The sequence below is a fragment of the Benincasa hispida genome, chromosome 6 (genome assembly GCF_027475165.1).
Source record: "Benincasa hispida cultivar pf3 chromosome 6, pf3_genome.v1.1, whole genome shotgun sequence".
NCBI classification, from domain to species: domain Eukaryota; kingdom Viridiplantae; phylum Streptophyta; class Magnoliopsida; order Cucurbitales; family Cucurbitaceae; genus Benincasa; species Benincasa hispida.
In genome coordinates, this window is record NC_143483.1 from 43,105,987 (window position 1) to 43,128,639 (window position 22,653).

General features: G+C 36.1%; 1 protein-coding gene across 1 annotated transcript; it reads left to right on the forward strand.

The window, feature by feature from the left end:
• The first annotated feature begins 1,463 nt into the window (after positions 1-1,463).
• On the forward strand, positions 1,464-20,600 carry LOC120068927 (TMV resistance protein N-like). The gene is made up of 6 exons (XM_090314482.1): positions 1,464-1,689; positions 5,064-5,549; positions 17,280-18,384; positions 18,512-18,787; positions 18,886-19,695; positions 19,928-20,600. The coding sequence occupies exons 2-6, from the start codon at positions 5,074-5,076 to the stop codon at positions 20,393-20,395; spliced, it is 3,135 nt and encodes a 1,044-aa protein (XP_090170608.1). The 5' UTR covers positions 1,464-1,689; positions 5,064-5,073; the 3' UTR covers positions 20,396-20,600.
• The last annotated feature ends 2,053 nt before the right edge of the window (positions 20,601-22,653 follow it).

A 22,653-nucleotide genomic window follows, 5' to 3' on the forward strand; every position in this document is an offset into this window, starting at 1 on the left:
GCTTGTAAAATCACTTAATAAACACATAAAACCTAGTAACGACTTTGAATTAAGCGAAATAAGATAATACATTTTTGGTGCTATCAATTACCATCACATATTTTAAGAGGGATTCCCACAAACCAAATCCTATCCAGCATCATAGCAAGGAAAATCTTGTGGAAAATGATGACTTTGAGGAGGTTATACCGGTTCGAGAAGAGCTTTTTCTATAGGTACGTATCGGCAATGGTATAGTGCTTAACTCCCCCTTTATGTTTATTCTATTTTAAATTATTTTCAAGAAATCAAAGAACACAATTCCATCGCTTCTGTTATGGGATCGAAGCATTCAACCCTTCATATGATAGCTCACTCACATGTCTCCACATGAACGACTTAGATCATATCATTTGTAACAATTACAAAGTGTGTTGTATCTATAGTATCACCAAGATAAGATACTTAATCTTATTCATATACTATAGATCCTTTAAGTTAAATATTGAACATGATTCACCCGTATGTCAACTACATACGATTCAAGATTACATCAATATCCTTAAATTTTTATGGTAATAGATAATTTATTATTGCAAATAATATAATTAAATAATTTATTAAATAACACGGATATAGAGCACAAATCCCAACAACAAGATAGTATAGGGGCGTCAATCATATTATTCATGTGTGATCTTTCTAATCATGTATATAAACTGAGAAGATGTTAAAGGCATCCTTACTTTTAATACCCTAAAAGCTGAAATGATCTAAGCTTATTGAGATGTCATAACTTTGAACATAGTTGATCAAATTGGATGGAGTTTTTTCTTAAAAGAAATCATGTAACTTTTCAAGATCTACATTCTAAGAGTCAGCTAATTTAATGATTCAACCCATGTGAAAGATTGTTTGGCCTTCAATTTTGATGACACAATGTTTTTTGAGTTGTGGTCTTCAAGCCATGGTGGGATGAGAGAGACAGAGAGAGAGAGAGATAGAGGAAGGAAGAAGATTATTGAGGTGAGGCAGCGAGAAAGAAAAAACTGTTATAGAACAAAATTTAAAAGAAAAAAGTTCAATTGAAAGAGGAGACAGATAAGAAGATAGAGACAAGTAGATGAAGATGGGAAAGGAGGGAGAAATAATTTTATGGCATTTTATATTTTTGTAACCTAATGGTAAAAAAAAAAAAAAAAAAAAAAAAAAAAAAAAAATTCCACTCGTCATAAAGGTAAAAATAATACTGTTTAGAAAGCAGGTCATTTTTATAAAGTTTTTGGTTTTTAGGATAATTTTAGCAATTTTCCACAAGAGAGGAGTGATAAATTTTCTAGAAATTGAAGGTTTTTGTAATCAAGGGTAAAAAGATAATCTTACACTTCAAAAGGTTAAGAACACCACATTCTAGAAAGATGCTCATTTTTTAATAAAGTTTTTAGTTTTAGCCATTTTTCGCATTATATCCCTCGAATGTTAAAAAGAAAAAAATTCGCAGAAAAAGAAATAGAAAGAGACAGAAAAGAATGGTTCTCGGAAGAAGCCACCAAAGAGGAATTAATAAAGGTACTTGAGGAAAGAATGGGAAAGAGTGAGCTCCGAGTTGTTGCAAAGTATTAGATGATATAATATTATATCATTCAACATGAAGAAACGGTTGGTAGTGAAACTAGCTCGTATAAACTTATAGACAAGAATCCAGACACGGTAAGCCGTCATTTAGAGAAAAGCTTGAAAGAAATGAAAAAATATTTGATGATAGTTCCCAAGAGTTCTCTTTCTCTTTCTATTTTTTTTTTTTTTTTCCAATCACTAATATGAGTTTTATTTTCCTATTATTCAAGAAATTTTATGGATCCGTCTGTGTACTCTTGTTTGGAGTTGAATCAAGTAAAAGAAAGAAAATGGAATATAAAATCCTAATATTTATTTTGAATAGAGAATAGAGAGGGAAAAAATTGGAGTGAAGTTGAAGATTCAATATAATATTGAGTTATGAAAGATAATTTATTTAGAAATTAATCAAATAAACAAAGTAGTTGTATCGTTTTAGTCGGCAAGGATGAACATTTTACGCTGACTCTCTATTTCCTTCCGACTAGGGAAAACCTTACCTTTACATTTTTAGCGGCAAATTAAGATTTATGTTGTTAATTAAATGACATGATGCTTTAATCTACGATTGAAGCTAGAGTTATTAATGTCAAAGTGAATATAGCTCAATTAGGATCTGTGGTTCAAATTCTCTACTTCTCTAGTACTAAAAGCAAAAATTATTACAACTTTGGTTTCTGGTTTCAATGTGATTTTGAGTTTTTGTTTTATGGTTACCATTTTTATGGTAAAATTTGTTTTTCCTCCAAAATAAGGTTATTATGTTTTTATTTTTGTTTAATTTATTGGTTCATTAAGTTGTTCGGAAAATAGAAATTTATTTTCCTAAGTACAAAGTAATTGTGTATCGAGTGCATTTTGATTAATTATTTTTGTCTTGTTTTTTCAATTACAGGTTGATTGTTGTTCTATTGTTATTTGAATTTTATTTGGATTTATTTTTTAGGTAGTTTTTGCTTAACTATTTTTGTTATAGTTTTTTATTGCACCGTAATTGTTGTTTATTTTTTAATTAGCTTCATTAGTTTAATTTTAATTTTGTTAAAAAATACGAAATTTTGTTATCTTATATTTACATATTTACAAAGTTTCAGGTGTAATCCCTGTTTTATTTTCTAGTGTATTTGTGATATAGTATAAGATCTTGGAGGCCTACTTTGACACACATAAACTCTGGGCTCTGTGTTCACGACTAATTTTCCTTTTAAGGGTTACTTTGTGTTTAAATTATTAATAGTTTGCTCTACTACATGTATTCAGATTAATATAACACAGTATAATCAATTTTTTGTTACAAGTTTAGTGATGAGTTTTGCTATCTCATTGATTCTGTATCGAAATTTTATTTACAAATGCTATGTCTCAAGCGTAATGAGATTCTTAGATTTTCAATGTATTTGTGAATTTTTTAAGCTAAGACTTTTACTTTTGATTCAAATTTACTTTCTATGTTACTATTATATTTAGGAATTACATCTCACTAAACTTGTCTACTCACTTTTTTTTTAAGGTTAAATTATAAATAACGCCTCTGAACTTTACATTTTATGTCAAAAATGTTTCAAAAGTTTCAAAAGTTTCAAAAATATCCTTAAGTTTTTAAAAAGAGTTCAAACAATACCCTTGTCATTAGTTTTGGATGGAAACCGTTAAAGTTTATTTCAAAAATACCCCTGAACTTTTAAAATGTTTGAAAAATATCCTTAACTTAATAAAATTAAAAAATACCTTCACCGTTAGTATTGAAGAAAAATAATTAATTCTTTGTCACAAGAATGACTTTAAAAATTAAAAAAATTAAAAAAAAAAAAATACTCCTACTGATCGATTTATTTGAAGTTTTCTTAAGTTCGAAAAAACCAATTTTAAAATAAATTATATAGATATCATCACTTTCTTCATATAGATAATCTCATATTTCTCTTAATTTTTCAATTCTTAGCTTTCACCAATGTTCTCAACAACCAAAATAAAAATGGAAAATTTAAGTTAGAACATAAATTACCATAAAACTTCACAAAATTTTAAAATCACAATCTCCTCTTGAAACATACCAAAACGATAAAGAGTCAAATAAAAAAAATATTTGACTATTTATCGTACATATAGGTACTCTCATATTTCTCTTAATTTTTCAATTTTTAGCATTTTCTCAACAACTAAAACATACCAAAACGTTGTGATGCTGAAGTCCCCCTCACAAAGTGTGTCTTGGAGAGAAAATTGGAAGAAATGTCCTTTCATGCATGTGTCTCAAATGGATAGCGATGCGGCACCACAAGGTAGGACTTCACGCCTAGCAGACTATCTCTATGAATGGCATGGGACACAAGTATCGTAGCACTTGCGCAATGTCGTGCCTCTCCTTGCTCGATTTCATCGTTTTGCCTCTCATTGCTTGCTAATTGCTCTATTTAAGCCCAAATTGCATCGAAAATGTCCTAACGGCTTCTTTTGCTCGATAATCTATCTAAGAACTAAAATAAATATTAAATTCCTAAGAACCAACATGATTTAGACTGATACTTTTTTATTTGACTATTTATAGTTTTGGTATGTTTGAAGAGGAGATTTTGATTTTGAAATTTTGGGGTATTTTATGTTTTAACTTAAAATTTTGGTTTTTATTCTAGTTATTGAGAAAATCCGTAGCTAAGAATTGAAAAATTAAGAGAAATATAAGAGTAGTTATTTGACAAAAAAAAATGAGGAAATCTATATAATTTATTTTAAAATTGGTTCTTTTCGAACTTAGAAAATTTTAAATAAATTGATAAGTAAGAACTTTTTTAAATATTTTTAAGTTCTAAAATCATTTTTTACGAGGAATTAACCATTTTTGTTCAAATACTAACGGATAATGTATTTTTGAACTTTTATTAAATTAAGAATATTTTTGAAATGTTTTGAAAGTTGAAGGGTATTTTTGACACAAAATTTTAACGGTTTCCATCCAAAACCGACGACAATGGTATTTTTTGAACTTTTTTTTTTTTTAGAGTTTAAGACCAGCCTATTGAGGTTGTTACCTACAACTAATTTCCAATATATTGCATACCATTTTCAATCTGATACATTAGCATGGATGCCATTATACAATTTTTTAGGTTTATGATGTTGTAAATTGAAACATGCATGCCCTCACACTATTTGAAATAATTACGATCGAGGTGGTTTTAGATTTTGAAACAATTATATGATTAGTGTGTAGTGAGGCACATTAGTTTGACAACGGATTTCATAGTTAATTTGGAGTCTATTGTCAGTACTGTTGCACGGCTTAAGTTAGATTGGGTAATTTGGTGAGTTGTGTGTTAGATCATTTTAAGAAATTGTCACCCACACATTGGGTTTCATCATATAAGTAGATTTTATTTGTTTGAAAACTCACGTATACCAGCTTTGAATTATACCTTCTGACTTAGCTTTCCCATTAATTTCTTCATCGTTCTTTCATTTATTTCCAGACTCTTCAATATGGATGGAGCAAGTGGGTCATCTTCCTCGATTTTTAAATGGAGTTTTGATGTATTCTTAAGTTTTCGGGGGGAAGATACTCGTTCTAACTTCACGAGTCATCTTAACATGGCATTGCGTCAAAGAGGAATCAATGTCTTCATAGATAACAAGCTTTCGAGGGGTGAAGAAATTTCTGCATCTCTTCTGAAAGCTATTGAGGAATCGAAGATCTCGATTGTTATAATCTCTGAAAATTATGCATCTTCGAGTTGGTGTTTGAATGAACTGGTGACAATCATTATGTGTAATAAATTCAATGGACAAGTGGTTTTACCTATCTTTTACAAAGTGGATCCATCTCAAGTACGAAAACAACATGGAACATTTGGAGAAGCATTTAACAAACTTGAAGATAGATTCTTCAACAAGATGCAACAATGGAGGGAGACTTTGACTACTGTTTCCAATATGTCTGGTTGGGTTCTGGGAAAAGAGTATTTTTCTTCACCTTTCTATTTTATGCTCTTCCAATTCTATATTTACTACCTTTTGGGCATGCTAGTTTGAATGGAAAAAAGAAAAGAGAAAGTGATATTTGTTGTAAAATTAAAAAGCAAAACGAGACACAACGAGAATACGAATACCGAAAAAATATAATATTAAAATAAATAAATAACTAAAGTAACAAAATATGTGAAATTATAGAAAATTTGGAAATTATGAAATTTCTCTTTGAATTTCTTACCAATACACACCTCTCAACAAAATCCACAAATGATCACTATTTATAGGAATTTTGGCAACTATGATTAAGCACATTTAGACACTAAGTATGTGACACATGGTCCATATGCACTAATACACATGGGGTAGTGGGAGAATGTCATTTGGTCTTTGAATACTAAGCATGGACATCTATATCACACGTGTATTATAATATCTATAATACTCTCCTTTAGATGCTCATTATATATGAAAATATGACTCGTTAAAACATACTAAGAAAAAAATCCTAATGAAAGAAAAAAATTACATTATTTCATATAATCTAAGAATACAATATATTTTCTCCTCTTTATATAAATTTAAATTTAGTTCTCTGAGTCGCTGCATTCTAATGTTGTGCACCAATTTTTCAAAAGTTGTGATAGATTGTAAACAAGCGTACTAGTTTATCCTATAAGAACAATTTTATTGTGCTTTGATGTCACCATTTTCTTCAACATCATGAATGTAGAAAAGCTTTAATGATTAAAATATGTTTTGGTTTATCTTCTTTAATATATCCTCCTTTGATTTGAGTTGAACATGTTGTTTTGTCTTTGTATAATATTGTTGGAATATTATTATCAGAAGACAAGCTACATGTTCTGATGAAATATAAAAAAGAAAAGGAGAAAAGAGAGAACAACACACAACTTACATGGAAATCCTAGAACAGGGAGAAAAACCACGATACAGATCTTTTTCTTATTATTGAATTGAGACACAGAGTACAAGGGAACAAAATAAATAAATAGACAGTAGGGAGCCCTAGAGCTGAAGACAATTACGTAAATACCCTTAGGTTAAAACCCTACTTTCAACACTCCCACTCAAGTTGGGGCATAAATATCAAGTCTCTCTTTGATGAAGTGTCTGTGAATTTCTATGTGTTTGGTTATGTCATGTTGGATTGGATTGTTTGCAATGCTTATTGTTGCTTTATTATCACAAAACAATTTCATTGGAAGCTCACTATCCTGATGAAGATCAGAAAATACCTACTTCAGCTAGATTTCTTTACAAATCCCTAAGCTCATCGCCCTGTATTCAGCCTCAGCAATACTCTTGGCAACAACCCCAAGTTTCTTACTTCGCCAGGTGACAAGGTTACCCCAGACAAAGGTGCAGTACACAGAGGTCGACTTTCTATCAACAACAGAGCCTGCCCAGTCAGAGTCGGTATACGCTTCAATAGACCTTTTATCGGACTTTCTGAACATCAGGCCCTTACTAGAAGTCTCCTTCAAGTACCGAGGGTACATTCAACAGCAATCATATGTTCCTCATAGGGAGCCTGCATAAACTGACTTAGAACACTCACTGCATATGAAATATCTGATCTCATGTGGGATAAGTAGATCAACTTCCCAACCAATCTCTGATACCTTTCCTTGTTAACAAGAATTTTGTTGTTTGTAACACCAAGCTTTGCATTATACTTCATGGGTGTGTCAGCTGGTTGTCTGTTTCTTTGAGTAAGTCCAGTGTATATTTCCATTGCGACACTGAAATACCTTCTCTTGATCGGGCCACTTCCATTTCAAGGAAGTATCTCAGCTTACCAAGGTCTTTAATCTCAAACTCTTCGGCTATTTTTGTTTTAAGCCTCATAATTTCAACCTTATCGTCTCTAGACAGAACAATATAGTCAACGTACACTATAAGGACTGCAATCTTCCCTTAGTCTGACTTTTTCGTAAACATAGTATGATCTGAGTGCTCTTGTTTATATTCTATGTTTTAACAAAGGTGGTGAATCTGTCAAACCAGGCCATTGGAGACTGTTTCAACCCATATAAAGACTTCCTCAGTCTACATACCCTATGCTTGAACTGACTCTCGAACCCAAGGGTGTAACGTTAAAATTAGATTCCTTGTTATGCATGCACTGTGATGATAGATAATGTGCTACAAGCTCATGTCCATGGCAACAACGCCATAAACTTGTAACGTAAACTTTGATCTTTATGTATATATTACTACTTCTAGATGTATACATTATTAATGGAATGCTTGTAGTATGTTATGCGTTGTCACAAGTTTTCTTGTGTTGAAACCAAGTATAATTTCACCGCAAGTTTCTCGGAGTGATCCAAGGTCGAACACAGGGATTGCGTAGTTAATGCGTTACGTTCATGATATATGCGACCGGGGTTTTTTCAATTAATAAAAAGAGTGTGTGTGTACAAGTATTTAAAATTGTGGTAAAGTAAAATTATGCGGTAAAGTAAAGTTGCGGTAATAAAATAAAGTGCGATAAAAGTAAACCTAAGCTATTATGATACAAGATACAGGATACTGATACATGATATTGAGTTTGAGACTGACTGTGAAGATTATACAAGGATCGTGTTATGCGGTGGCAAGTCTTTATGTATGAAACAAAAGTAGAAAAAGATAACTAGTATAAACATCGCAAGTTATTAATTGTGTTAAAGACATAACTACGGTTCCGCTTTCCATTGGCGTACACCTCTTGGTGATCGGCAGTGTTCCTACATCTCTGTGGTGAAATGGGGATGAACGTAATGAACACAAGGTTGCTTCCATTTCTGGAAGTACTTCTCGCTTTAGTTAACGCATTTTTCCAACCTTCTCTCAACAGGAGGAATGACATCTTCACTTCTGCTCTCACAGGTGAAGATGCCGTCTAGCATGCTTTAGCTAAACATATTCATTTCTTTAGCACAAATTAATTTACTTGTTAGATTCATGCTAATAACCAAAGGATTAAGAAAACATCATGGAGAAAGCGATTAATGGAGGAACGGGAATAGACAGAAAGATGGAGATGAAAATGATCATGACATTCAATACTAATATTTAGCGTATGATACATGGTGCGAATGATAGACTAAGAAGATGAATAAAATTAATGATAAAGAGATAGAAACAAATACAGAAAAGTACCAACGTCTTGACATAGATCTGAATGGTGGGTTTGCTTGCCGGCAGATGGAGTGAATGTAGAGAAGAGCTTCCCTCTTGGGCTTGCTCATCTGGTAGAAGTGACCTTGGTACAGAGCTTCAACGGCAGGGATAGAAAGAATTTTCCTTGAAACTCACCTCTCGAACTTGTCTCTTAAATCTTCCCGGATCTTCTCCGATTAGCCTCTTCAGACCAGTCTCTCTCTCAATATAAAATATCAAAATATGCCTGTATCAAGTATATTTTCTTAGTGGAATTTCAGAGGCTATTTATAGGTTCAGCTTTGACTCTCTGTAGTATGGACCCCACTTTATTGTTATGGCAAATCTGGAAATGGTGGAGTGAATATTCCTTCTGTTACGGGATCAATCCATTAGAAATGCACAATGGTCAGCTGTACACGTGTCAGGATCCTCCGCAATTGTGTTGCTCTTTTGCATCTTCGATCGTGTGCCCGCATACGGTGTTGTTTTTTATGACTGCATGCGGTTGAGATTGCATTAATCGCTTAGCTCTTGATCGATTGTCGCATGCGTCGTCATTGCATTGATCATCTATTCATTTCTGAATGATTGGCGCAATGCAACGTAGATGCGTTATTCTTTTTATCTTGAGCCATGAACGTATACAGTGAATTGATTTCCTGCAAAACAGACTCGAAATATCCTTTCCTACCATCGCAATGGTGTCAGTGGGTGTATTGACGAAAATTTATAATTCTTGCATTTCTTATCTAATTTTCATACAATTGACGCAACTTTCCTTTCTTTTGGCCGAAATATCTAAATAAAGCAGTATAAATAACTTGTATTTCTACAAGTTATCACACCCCTAAATTTAGATATATGCTTGTCCTCAAGCATATCTTCTACTAAGGCAATATTGCTCAATTTCTATCCTAAATTTTGCGTCGATTGGTTGCTCTGAATGCTCAACCTAGGCACATTACTTAACATCGCAATTTTATTTCTACCCTTGAAAATTCATAACAAAGCCCTACTTTATTCTTCTATACAATAAATTTTGCCTTCTTTTTCTTCCTTCTTCTTCTTCTCTTCCTTCTTCTTTTCCTCTTCTTTTGCCTTCTTTTTCTTTTCTTCTTCTGCCTCTTCTCTCTTTTTTGTTTCAAACTCTCCTTTTCAAACTGCTCGAAGGCCAGCAAAACGCGTTGTTCCTCTTCGAGCCTTCTTATTTCTTCGACTCTCAATATTTCATTATTGCGGCGCACCTTTTCATCTTGTAATCTTCTCTTTCGACTACCCTCTGCGATGATGAGTTGTGCTCGCACCATTTTTCCTTCTTCTCTTCCTCCCCTTTTCTTCTCCTCTTTTCTCCTCCTCTTCTAATGCGTCAATCAAAATTGTTTCAGGTTGTGGTGTTTCTCTAAGTTGCACTAATTCCCCCTTGTCCTCCCTTACGGAGGTGGATTCACCGTCAAGCTCTGGGCTTGCAGCCCTCTTTTTTCTTTCTTCTTCCTTCTTCAAGCGCCTTTCCTCCCGCCTACATTCTTTTCTCTCACTCTTTTCTTGCTTCTTCTTCAACCTGGCCTCCTCATCTTCTTCATCCTCTTCAGCCTTTTCAAGTTGCTTCTCCGCTGCCGCTTCCTTCAAAGCGACTCTGATGGGTCCTTCATAGAATTCTAGTTGCGTAGTTTCCTTAGTATCCATGATGACCAGAGTGCTTCTCCTTGACTTCTCTTCTGTCACCTCCTCCGTAGGCAGTGGTTGGTTCACAACCCCAGCATCGGGCAGTCATCCTCCTTTCTCCAGGTTGCTGAGAATGCTCCCAAACACCTTCTTATCTTCTTATTTCTTTTTCTCACTTTCAGAGAAGAATGTTGTTGTTGGGAGTGGGGTGCTTTTAGAACTCTGCCCTCTCTTGAACTGGAGTGGCCTGGCTGCTAAGGGGTTTCGTCGGGGTCTTCCGGCGATTCGAGGGACAGTCTGTGGCTGAGCAGCGAGATGGCGACTGGCAGAAAGGAATGCTGCCTCTTGCATGGTAAGCTGGGTTGTCAAAGGTGATGAAGGTGAAGAAAATGGCTGGGAGTCTGGTCTTCCATGGATGCAGGAGTAAAAGAAAACTGGAAATCGTTACGGTTCTGGGAAGAAATAAAGTTTTGGTATGCAGAGACGATTTTAGTGTTTCTATTTGGAAAATGAAGCAAGTAAATAGCCTAAGACGAAGAAACCCGCTTTTATAGGTTGGGCCTTGATGGGCCCAATGCGGATACTGTGGTGGCAGGCCTCGAGCTACTAAAAAAGCCTTCCGTTCGCACTCCTCACATTTATGAAGTTGCAGAGTCGTACGTCCTTTCAGCTGCAAATTCATCATGTCCTCGGAAGCTGAAGCGATTAGACTTCTCAGTTTGCAAAGAGAATTTTCATTGGAGTTTTATTCGAATGGGCGCAAGGTAAAAAATTAAAGCAATGAATTCATCAACACAAATGCATCTTTGTAGAGGACGAGCAACAACACATGTATTCCTGCAACACACCCCTTAACTCAATGCATTTTTGGAGGACAGGTGCACGGTATTTCTACCAGCACATCACTACCTCAACATAGTGCATTTTTTCTAAGGACAAGCAAAGAACACATACAAGCGCAACACACCCCTCAACGCAATGCATTTGAGTTGGATGAACGCAAAGTGTATCTTGTTGGTACAAGATGCACCCATTATCGCAATGCATACCAGATGTTGATTGTTTTATTATTATTATTTTGTTTTTATTTTTATTATATTTTTTTCATCAACACAAGCCACAAGGACTTTGCGGTAATAATTTCTTCTTATAGATCAATCATTTACCAGGTTTAAGAATAACGCATTTATGACAAAAAAGATAAAGAAATTAAAGAGAATACAAAAATAAATACAAGGGAATTAAATGAATCATAAATTCATAAAGCATTGAAAGACAAATTGAATGAAGCAGTAAATGACAAAGTTCATAAATCAATGAAGACAGGAATCTAAAAGCAAGCATGTAAATATAGAATTGAGATATGGACTGGAAGATATTTCTTTTGATGGACACAATCCACACCTCCGCAAGCGGTTCAGCTTGCCCGCCCAATGTCTTCAGGGACATTGCTCTTATCCGAGTCTCATCCCGCAATGTATACAGGAAGAAAGCTGATCTACTTCTTTCGGGAATCACACCAGTTATGGGGAATGTGTTGCACCTTGCATTCTCCGCAACCATAGATCTTGAAGTTCCGGTGCTTAATCTGGTCCCGATGTGCTCCTGCGCGAAAAATACACCTGATCTCTGGGTCAGCTTAGAATTTTTGGATTACTCCAGTACTCATAAGCTGTAAGACTACTCTTCACGATAAACAGTCAGTACAAAGAGATCTGTCCTGTACATACTATAAATGTACTCGGCACTAACCGTTACCAATCCCCAGCAATGGCGCCATAAACTTGTTGGCTTAAATTTGAAGATTCTATTTTAAGCATGCGTACTACGATATATGATGCATGATACAAGCTCATGTCCCCAGCAACGGCGCCATACACTTGTAACATTAAAATTAGATTCCTTGTTATGCATGCACTGTGATGATAGATAATGTGCTACAAGCTCATGTCCCCGACAATGGCGCCATAAACTTATGATCTTTATGATATATGTTACTACTTCTAGATGTATGCGTTTTAATGGAATGCTTGTAGTATGCTATGCGTTGTCACAAGTTTCCCTGCGTTGAAACCAAGTATAATTTCACCGCAAGTTTCTCGGAGTGATCCGAGGTCGAACACAAGGATTGCGTAGTTAATGCGTTACGTTCATGATATATGTGATTGGGGTTTTCTCAATTAATAAAAAGAGTGTGTGTGTACAAGTATTTAAAATTGCGGTAAAGTAAAATTATGCGGTAAAAAAATAAAGTGCGATAAAAGTAAACCTAAGCTATTATGATACAAGATACAGGATACTGATACATGATACTAAGTTGGAGACTGACTATGAAGCTTATACAAGGATCGTATTATGCGGTGGCAAGTCTTTATATATGAAACAGAAGTAAAAAAAGATAACTAGTATAAACATCGCAAGTTATTAATTGCGTTAAAGACATAACTACGGTTTTGCTTTCCCTTGGCGTACACCTCTCGGTGATCGGTAGTGTTCCCACATCTCTATGGTGAAACGGGGTTGAACGTAATGAACACAAGGTTGCTTCCATTTCTGGAAGTACTTCTCATTTTAGTTAACGCATTCTTCTAACCTTCTCTCTCTCGACAGGAGGAATGACATCTTCACTTCTGCTCTCACAGGTGAAGATGCCGTCTAGCATGCTTTAGCTAAACATATTCATTTTCTTTACCACAGATCTCCATTCAGACTCTCTATTGCTACACGAATGCTGCTCGGGACCATGATAGTGTCTAAGCTGGTAGTGAGAACTTTATATTCGGGTGAAAGATTACTATATGTCATATAGTTGTGCAAAGAATACTTCGTGATGAACGAGTACCTTTCCTTAGTGCTATAGGAGGGTCGAGAAAGGCATCACGATTTTCCAACTCTCTAGGTTCCTCAGCATGATTAGTCATCTGTGTATCAGGAATTTCATGGATATCCTCCACATCATCACCAACTGTTTTAGTATCATTACCAATTACTGGCATATTCTTCATATTACTATTATTCTCAACTATCTCCTCATCTGTCACACTTTTGATATTGCCACTTCCTTCATCCTTATCCTCTCTGCATTTGTCAGTCTCCATACTTATATCAACATCATTAGTTTCGGGAATACATGTACTTGGACCTGATGCAGGGTCTGAATCATGGACTAGAGTCGGTTGTTCAACAGGTGGCACTGCTTCCTTTCTAAGATTCTTCCTATAGTAGGTTATCCATGGAACCTGGTTGGTAGGAAGGACTGGACAGACATTTTCAGAGATGGAAGAAGGAATAGGGGTTGATTCTAAGGAACAACATAGGAGGACCAGTTAGTCTCTTCACTCAAGCTTTCCCCCTAAAGAAGACTAACAGGAAAGAAGGGCTGATCCTCGAGGAAGGTAATGTCCATGGAGACAAAATACTTACGAGAAGATGGGTGATAGCAATTATACCCACGTTGGTGGAGGGGATACCCCACAAAGACACATTTCTGAGCACGTGAAGTGAATTTTGTACGGTTTTGGCCATGGAAATGAATAAAGGCTACACAGTCGAAGACCCGGAGGGGAACATCGGACCTTTGAATAGGTCCAAGGGATTATAAAAGTTAAGGACACGAGGGCGCATGCGATTAATGAGGTGGGCAGCAGTAAGAATGGCATCCCCCCACAGGTAGGAAGGAAGAGTGGCAGACAACATTAAGGATCATGCAACTTCCACCAAATGACAAGTTTTACGCTCGACTATCCCATTCTGTTGGGGGGTATAGGCACACGAGCTTTGGTGGACAATCCCCTTAGACACAAGGAAGTCTCGAAAAGAGGTGTTAAAGAACTCTCGCCCACTATCACTCCTCAAAATACCAATCTTTGCATGGAACTGAGTTTCAATAGTTGTATAGAATTGTTGGAAGATGGATAACACCTCAGACTTATTAGTGAGTAAGAAGACCCAAGTAAGGCGAGTGTGGTTGTCTATAAAGGTAACGAACCAACGTTTGCCAATGGACGTGGTAGTTGGTGAAGGGCCCCAGACATCACTATGAATTAGTGTAAAGGGACTGGAAGGCTTATAAGGCTGAGAATGAAAAGAAACGCGAGTTTGGAACGAATACACACATCACAATTTAAAGATGCTATATTAAAATTGTGGAATAAATACGGAAGTACTTCATATATTGAAAATTTAGATGTCCTAAACGAAAATGCCATAACATAAAGTCATTCTTGGAAGTAGAAAAATTTAAAGACATAAAACCAGTTCTATGATCATCCCTAGAAGAAATATCGTCAGAAAGGAAGTATAGCCCCCTATTGTGTTGAGCAGTGCCAATCTTCATCCCCGACTTCAAATCCTGAAACAAAACAGAGTCTTGTGAGAAAATTGCCTTGCAATTCATATCCCTTGTTATTTTACTGACAGATAAAAGATTATATGAGATCTTAGGCATATGCAGAGTATCACGCAATATTAAATCGTCAAATGGGGAGGTATGATCTTTCTCTACAACTGAGGCAAAGGACCTGTCTGCAATTCTAATACGTTCATTCCCCGCACTCGGACAATATGAAATAAACATATCTGAAGAACTGGTAAGATGATCTGTGGCCCCTGAATCTACAATCCAGGGTTTCTTACCATTAATGTTAATAAGGCTAAATGATGGAAAAGTACCTGATTGTGCAATAACACTCACCCTAACCGTACTCAAATTGTTTTTATTGTCAGCTGAGGACTGAGGCTGTGTATTTTCATTAACTGAGTCACTTACTAGGGCACGACCAGTGTTTGATTTGTCATGAAACTGTCGTCACCTACTATTCAAAGGTCTCCCGTGTAACTACCAACACTGATCCTTTGTGTGTCATGGCTTCTTACAATGCCCATAAACAGGAGGAGGTTTTTTATCACCATCGATACTGGGTGACTTCGCAACAAAAGTTGCTGCATCAGTTGAAGCTATAACAAGGTTATTCATGGCATGCGACTGATCCTCTTCCAATCGTACCTCGGAACAAACTTCTCTAAGGGATGGGTAGGTCGTTGGCCCAATATGAGACTTCGAACACTATCAAATTTGGGGTTCAACCCTGCCAGGAAAACATATACTCGATCGGATTCTTCAAGTTTCAAGTATTGAGTCCCATCTTGCGCACAATTCCAGAAAATCTCTCGACATAGGTTCATCTCTTGCCAAAACACTGACAGTTTATTAAAATAGGATGTGACATTCATGGTCCCTTGTTTGCACTCATAGATCTATTTGTGTAGTGTGTATAGCCGAGATGCATTATGTCACTTTGAGTACAAATCTCGTGCTGCCTCCTAGATATCTTTGGCAATTGCAGCATACAGTAATGGTCTGCCACTCTATGGTTCCATGCTATTACTGAGAACGGAACGTAAAAACGAATCTTCTGCTTTCTAGATCCGTTCTTGAGGACTACCTAAGATAGGCTTCGGAATCTTTCCTTTCAAGTACCCGAATTTGTGTCATCCTTCTAAGGCCATTTTGATCGATTGGAACCAGGAGAAATAATTTTGACCATTTAATATTCTCCCACGAGGAATCTTGCAGAATTTTCCATTGAGCCAGATAAATAAGTTACATTGGGAAAAATAGAGAATGAATTTACCGGATTCTCTACGGTGACATGTTGAGGGTTTGTGCCAAGAGCTGTTTCTAAGTCTTAAATTTGCAGTTGGAGGTACACCAACTGTCATCAAACATTATCAGGGCATTGGGCCAAGCCACCATGATTGGGCACGGCTGAAAAAGAAGCTGCTACTGACAGTTGGACAGGAGCAGAACCAGCCGTTAGGGCTGGACTCAAGCCGCCGGCTGGGTGGGTCAAGAACGAAGGCTGCAGATGTTCATCGGCTCGGCTCGGCATATAAGGAGGAAGCGGTTGGTTTGGGGCTGGATTGATCAGGTTGGGAGCGATCGGCACGAGCGACACGAACAATGTGAAAGAGGAACTTGGCACGACCCACTGGCGCGGCTCGGTGCGATCGTTCGTCTCTGATCGTCTAAAGCAGCTCTGGTCTAAACTGGAGCGGCCGGTTCTCCCTTGCGTAACGGCTAGAACATCTCGGCTGGGCTGAATCTTTCCTCCATCGACAGTGGCTAGAAGGCAGTGACGGCTGGGATGAGTTGTGGTAGAGCAGCTTAGAGGTATTCCTTCATAGCCGCTTGAATGGTTGCCTTCATTTCAATGCTTGGAGCTCTGTCGGTTCCCATGGGGGCTGCTGAAGAAGTCTGTGGTTGATTCTCGTCGATGACGGCTAGAGTTTCGTCGCCATGCTCTAATACCATGATGAAATATAGAAGAGGAAAGGAGAAAAGCGAGAACAACACACAACTTATGTAGAAGCCCTAGAATAGGGAGAAAAACCATGATACAGATCTTTTCCTTATTATTGAATTGATACACAAAATACAAGGGAAAATGGCGAATAAATACACAGTAGGGAGCCTTAGGGCTGAAGACAATTACATAAATACCCTTAGGTTAAAACCATACTTTCAACATGTTCCATGAATGTGTTGAATCGTTCTACATAGTCCTACACATTCTCAACAACTAGCCTCATGAATTGCAAGAATTTTAGCATGATTTGAGGAAGTAGCTGTTATGGTCTGTTCATTTATTTGAGAAAGTAGCTGTTATGGTCTTTTAGTTGGCGAAGAATTTTATCTAGCTAATAAATTTGTTGCAAAAGCAATATCTGCCTGCATGTTTTATTTCTTTCTTTTTTTTTTTTTTTTTACAATTTTTGTTATTATTATTTTCCATACCAAATATATCCAAATATTCGGAGATTTAAAACTGAGTCTAACAAAAAAGTGATATTTCTTCATGTATGTTTTTCCCCTCAAAATGCAGTGATGAGGCTAATTTGATCGAAAAAGTTGTTCAAGAAGTCCTGAAGAAATTAGATCGCACAACGAAGGAATTGCACATAGCAAAATATCCAGTTGGAGTTGACAAACAAGTTATGAATTTACTCTCACATGTTATGTCTGATGGAATTACTATGGTAGGATTATATGGAATTGGAGGCATGGGTAAGACAACCTTGGCCAAAGCATTACACAATAGAATTGCTAATGACTTTGAAGGTTGCTGTTTTTTGGCAAATATTAGAGAAGCTTCAAAGCAATATGAGGGCCTTGTTCGGCTACAGGAGAAGCTACTTTATGAGATTTTAATGGATGACTCGATCAAAGTTAACAATGTCCATAGAGGAATAATCGTGTTAAGGGATCGACTATGCTCAAAAAAGATTCTCCTTATTCTTGATGATATAGATACGAGTGAACAATTACAGGTTTTGGCAGGAGGACGTGATTGGTTTGGAGTTGGGAGTAAGGTCATTGCAACAACAAGAAACCATCATTTATTGTCCATACATGGTTTTGATATACTGCAAAAAGTTGAAGGATTGAATGATGACGAAGCTCTTGAGCTTTTTAGCTGGCATGCCTTTAAGAATAGACATCCCTCAAGTGATTATTTAGACCTTTCAAAACGGGGTGCACATTATTGTAAAGGACTTCCCTTGGCTCTTGAAGTGTTAGGTTCATTCCTTTATTCGACCGATCATTCCAAGTTTAAACAAATATTGGATGAAGAATATGAAAACTCCTACCTCGACAAAGATATTAAAGATATTCTTCAAATAAGTTATGATGGACTTGAAGATGATGTAAAAGAAATTTTCCTTTTCATTTCTTGTTTATTCGCACGACAAGATATAGAGAGGGTTAAAAGTAAGTTAAAGGCATGCAGTTGTTTAGGAGTGGAAAAGGGAATTACAAAGCTCATGAATCTATCACTTCTTACTATTAACCGATCCAATGAGATTGAAATGCATGACTTAATACAACAAATGGGTCGCACAATTGCTCTGTCGGACACTTCTAAATCTCAAAAGAAAAAAAAAATGTTGCTTGATGACGATGCTTTGGACGTCTTAGATGGTGATAAGGTAAGACGTTTTGAACAAACTTTGTATTTTTACTTATCATGAGAACAACATTTTGATACTGACAAATTAAGTATTGAGTGTAGTATTCTTAAATGACTTGAAATGTTTGTCTTGTGCATCTTTGTAGGTAGCAAGAGTAGTTAAAGCCATAAAGATGAATTTTTGCCAACCTACAGAGCTTGATATTGATTCAAGAGCTTTTAAAAATGTGAAAAACCTGGTATTGCTGGATGTTAACAATGTCACATCTTCTAAAACTCTGGACTTTCTACCTAGTAGCTTAAGGTGGATAAATTGGTCTGGATTTCCTTTTTTATCTTTGCCTTCAAGCTTCTCAATGGAGAACCTGATTGAATTGAAATTGCCATATAGTTCCATCAAACATTTTGGGAAAGGATTTATGGTACTTATGTCGATACTTGAGCTGTTTAATTTCAATTTCAATGTCAGCTTACTTTAAGTCTGAGTTTACCTTCTTTCTTTTTTTATTCTTCATTGCAGAATTGTGAATTGTTGAGGAATATTTATCTTCGTGAGTGCAAGTTCTTGGAGGAAATTCCTGATTTATCCGCTGCAATAAACCTTGAAAATTTGTCGCTTAATGGATGTAGAAGTTTAATAAAGGTTCATGAGTCAGTTGGATCTGTTGGTAGGCTTGCTTCATTGTGGCTTTCTGGGCATGTTAATGGCTTTAAGCAGTGCCCACCCTACCTCAAGTTGAAGTCCCTCATACATTTGTTCATAGCAGACTGCAATAACATTGAATCGTATCCTCATTATAGTGAAGAAATGAAGTCCTTAGAATACTTACATTTTATATCTAGTAATATAGGAAAGCTATCTCCAACAATTGGACATCTTACTAGCCTCAAAGTTTTGCGGATCTTTAATTGCACAGAGCTCATAACACTTCCAACTACAATTTATCATTTAAGCAGTCTTACTTCTTTATATGCATCTGAAGCTGATCTTTCTACATTTCCTTCTATATATCCTTGTTCACCTTCCTTATTACCCAACCTAAGAGTATTATACCTAACGAAATGCAACCTTACAAATTTGAGTTTCTTAGAAACCATGGCTCATGTAGCCCCTTCATTGAGAGAGTTGGACTTGTCTGAAAACAATTTTACTAGTCTACCCTCGTGTATTGTTAATTTTAAATCATTGAGGTCTCTTGTTACATGGTGTTGTGAGTTGCTTGAAGAAATTCCAAAGGTTCCAGAAGGCATAATTTTGATGAATGCTGGAGGGTGCATATCATTGGCCAGATTTCCAGACAACTTAGCTGATTTCATATCCTTTGATTTGGTGCATATCCTCTCTTTCTCCTAACTTCTCTTTCTTTTGTTAATATAATTAAGTTATGTATTCTTAGTTATAATCACATATCATTGTTTATCAATGATAGACGTTGATAGACATCTATCAATCTCTATCAGTGTTTATCATTGATACTGATAGACAATGACATTTTGCTATATTTGAAAATATTTTCAACAGTTTTGTTATTTAAAATTACATATTCATTCTCGTGATGTAGGAAGATGAAGAAGTCAGACAACTCATATTAATGAATTGCGATATTCCAGAGTGGTACAGTTACAAGAGTACGAACAATTCAATTACCTTTTTTATGCCAAGTAATCCACCTAGGAAATTGAAATTTTTTGCTACTTGTGTCAAGTGCCAAGCGGATACTTTTTATTCAATTATGACGAAGATTAAATGTAAAGTATGCATCAACGACATTCAAGTTTGGAGTTACGAAAATGGTTCTGTTTTTGACACATCAAGAATCATGTACTACGAACAAGTCTTACCATTTGACTATATGTGGCTGATAGCACTTGATCCTAATCGAGATTTTCACTCAAAGGAGAACTTGAATGATTTTACGGGAAGTACTCTGAAGAAATTTACAGTGTCGTTTGAGATTATTGAAGGGGGTTTCTTAGAAGGTAGAATAAATATAAGAATGTGTGGTGTTCATGTCGTCATGGAAGAATGATGGTGATGGAATTCATATGGACTTGGAGATAAATGAAGTATGGTGAGATCACCCCTTTGAACTAGGAAATATGGAATAAATTTATTGTAATTTTCTGTTGGTTTTTCAACTGCTATTTTCTTTAGAAACTCTTGTATTGTATACCCTTCGATATTAATTGCTTTGAAGTTGTGAAATGAAAGATTGTGTATTATGTTTGAGTACTGTATCGTAGTGTTCAATCCCAGTGTGGATCTACATCCACTCTGCAAAGGCCATCACCATCTTCATTTGATTAAGAACATTACAGAAACAGAGCATATATACAGTTGGGAATCACTCTCTCACACATTGATCATCAACATCATACAAGGAAGAATTGAACAGTCTTAGTAAAGAATGACTCTTCAAAAATCAAACTTCTTCGTGAAATGACGCTGACCCCACCAGCTGCTTAACCAACCATGGCGAAGAATCCCCGATGTATTAGGATTAACGATCCTCCAACTATCTTCATAATAGTATGATATTATCCACTTTGGGTATAGGCCACAATGGAGGTAGTTCTAGGATCATTCTCTTATCTAGCTAATGTAGGACTTTGTTTGCACCTAACAAATCCAACAAATGATACCATTTGATAATGACAATAACCCCCCAATTATCTCCACAATAGTAAGGTAAGTAGCTTTGCTTTTGATTCCACCCAAAAAAAGTTTATACTAATAAAGATAACAAGTCATGTACAATACAAAAGTACAACATGCTTACAGATGAGATCAAGGGATACAATATACATATCTTTGAAGACTCATGCTTCAAACTCCCTCGATCAAGAATGTTCGTTTAGTCTCCAAGACAACAATACACGAATGCTCAAACACAACGACTGCAACACAACACGATCAACAGCAACCACCACACGAACAATGCAAGGACACAATGAATGGCCTCCAAAACCTCGAACTCAGTCGAGTTGAGGGAGGACACCACTACAATGGTTACCTTGGTATTCTCGGTGTGAGAATCCAGAAGTGTGGGCTCTGTATGGACATGGTTAGAGGACGAGACTGGAGGAACAATAATCGTGTAAATGATTGAGCAAGTGGGACATGAGAAGTGTCTATCGTATAGACGAATGCTCAATTGTGTAGAAGAAGGCAGCCCATCGTATAGAAAATGCCTTGCAATCATTTAGCTACGACCAGCTGAGTGAACTATCGTATAGTAACACTCCACGATCATTTAGTCTCTCTATCAGTTATCGTTTAGTGAAACGATTTCACTTGATAGCAATTTCCGTGAATTCCTTTCCGAATTAAGAAACTCTTCTAAATTTAGGAAAACATTTTCCCTTTTATCTCACTGTTACCATAAAACTACCAATAACCTCCCACTCAATTGGTTATTAGAGAAAAAGAGATAACTATCCAATAATTAATAAAATAAGAGTGATTTTATTTGCATTTACTCATATCCAATAAATAAGATACGTGGTTATTGTATGTAAACTTAAGCATGTATGTGAGACATACAAGTGGATCATGCCTTAAGTAATAACCTAAATGATCTGTAGTATAAGAAGGGATACCTCATCCTGGTGACACTACGGATACGACCCGCTTTATAGATGTTTATAAGTGTTGTAAACTGCTACAGATGGTCTGATCCTGACCATTCATGTGGAGACATGCGAGTGGGGGTGTCCTATACAAAGAGTTTATATAATACTGGACCACGAGATGATTAGTCTCTTTATATAACACCATTGATAATTGAGACTTGCATCTCATTAAAATGACCATAGGTGACATGACCTTAATCTTGAGTGTTTTGGGAACTCCTACCTATGAGGGCAGTTCTTTGATTAATATGGGTTAGAGTGGTCAGATTGCCAACTCAATAAGCCTACCTTTTTTGGGAATTTGTCTGATTGAGGAGCTGGGAACTTAGTTACACAAGACAGAATTCACTCTTTCTTTGAAGCAGTGGTAAGTAGACAAATTGCTCCCTTAAGGGCTGGTTCTGGGTCTTGAATATAGTGGCCATACCCGCTCTTTGGAAGAAAGGACTCAGTCATAGTAGGACTATGACTTATTGTTCATTAGAGGAATCAGTGGTACTTAAGTAGTTAGATGTAACTACGGGGGTAAAACGGTAAAATTTCCAGTTATACTTACGAGCGATTTGTGAAGAGTTATCATACTATTGATTGGTCATATGGACATAGAAATATATATGTAGTGAGAAGAATGCAGCTGTCGATCGTTAGTAGAGTG

Coding starts and splice junctions, on each gene's coding strand:
- LOC120068927 (XM_090314482.1), top strand. CDS start 5,074: ATGGATGGAGCAAGTGGGTCATCTTCCTCGATTTTTAAATGGAGTTTT. Junction 5,550..17,279: donor GGTTGGGTTCTGGGAAAAGA/GTATTTTTCTTC, acceptor CTCAAAATGCAG/TGATGAGGCTAATTTGATCG. Junction 19,696..19,927: donor ATTTCATATCCTTTGATTTG/GTGCATATCCTC, acceptor CTCGTGATGTAG/GAAGATGAAGAAGTCAGACA.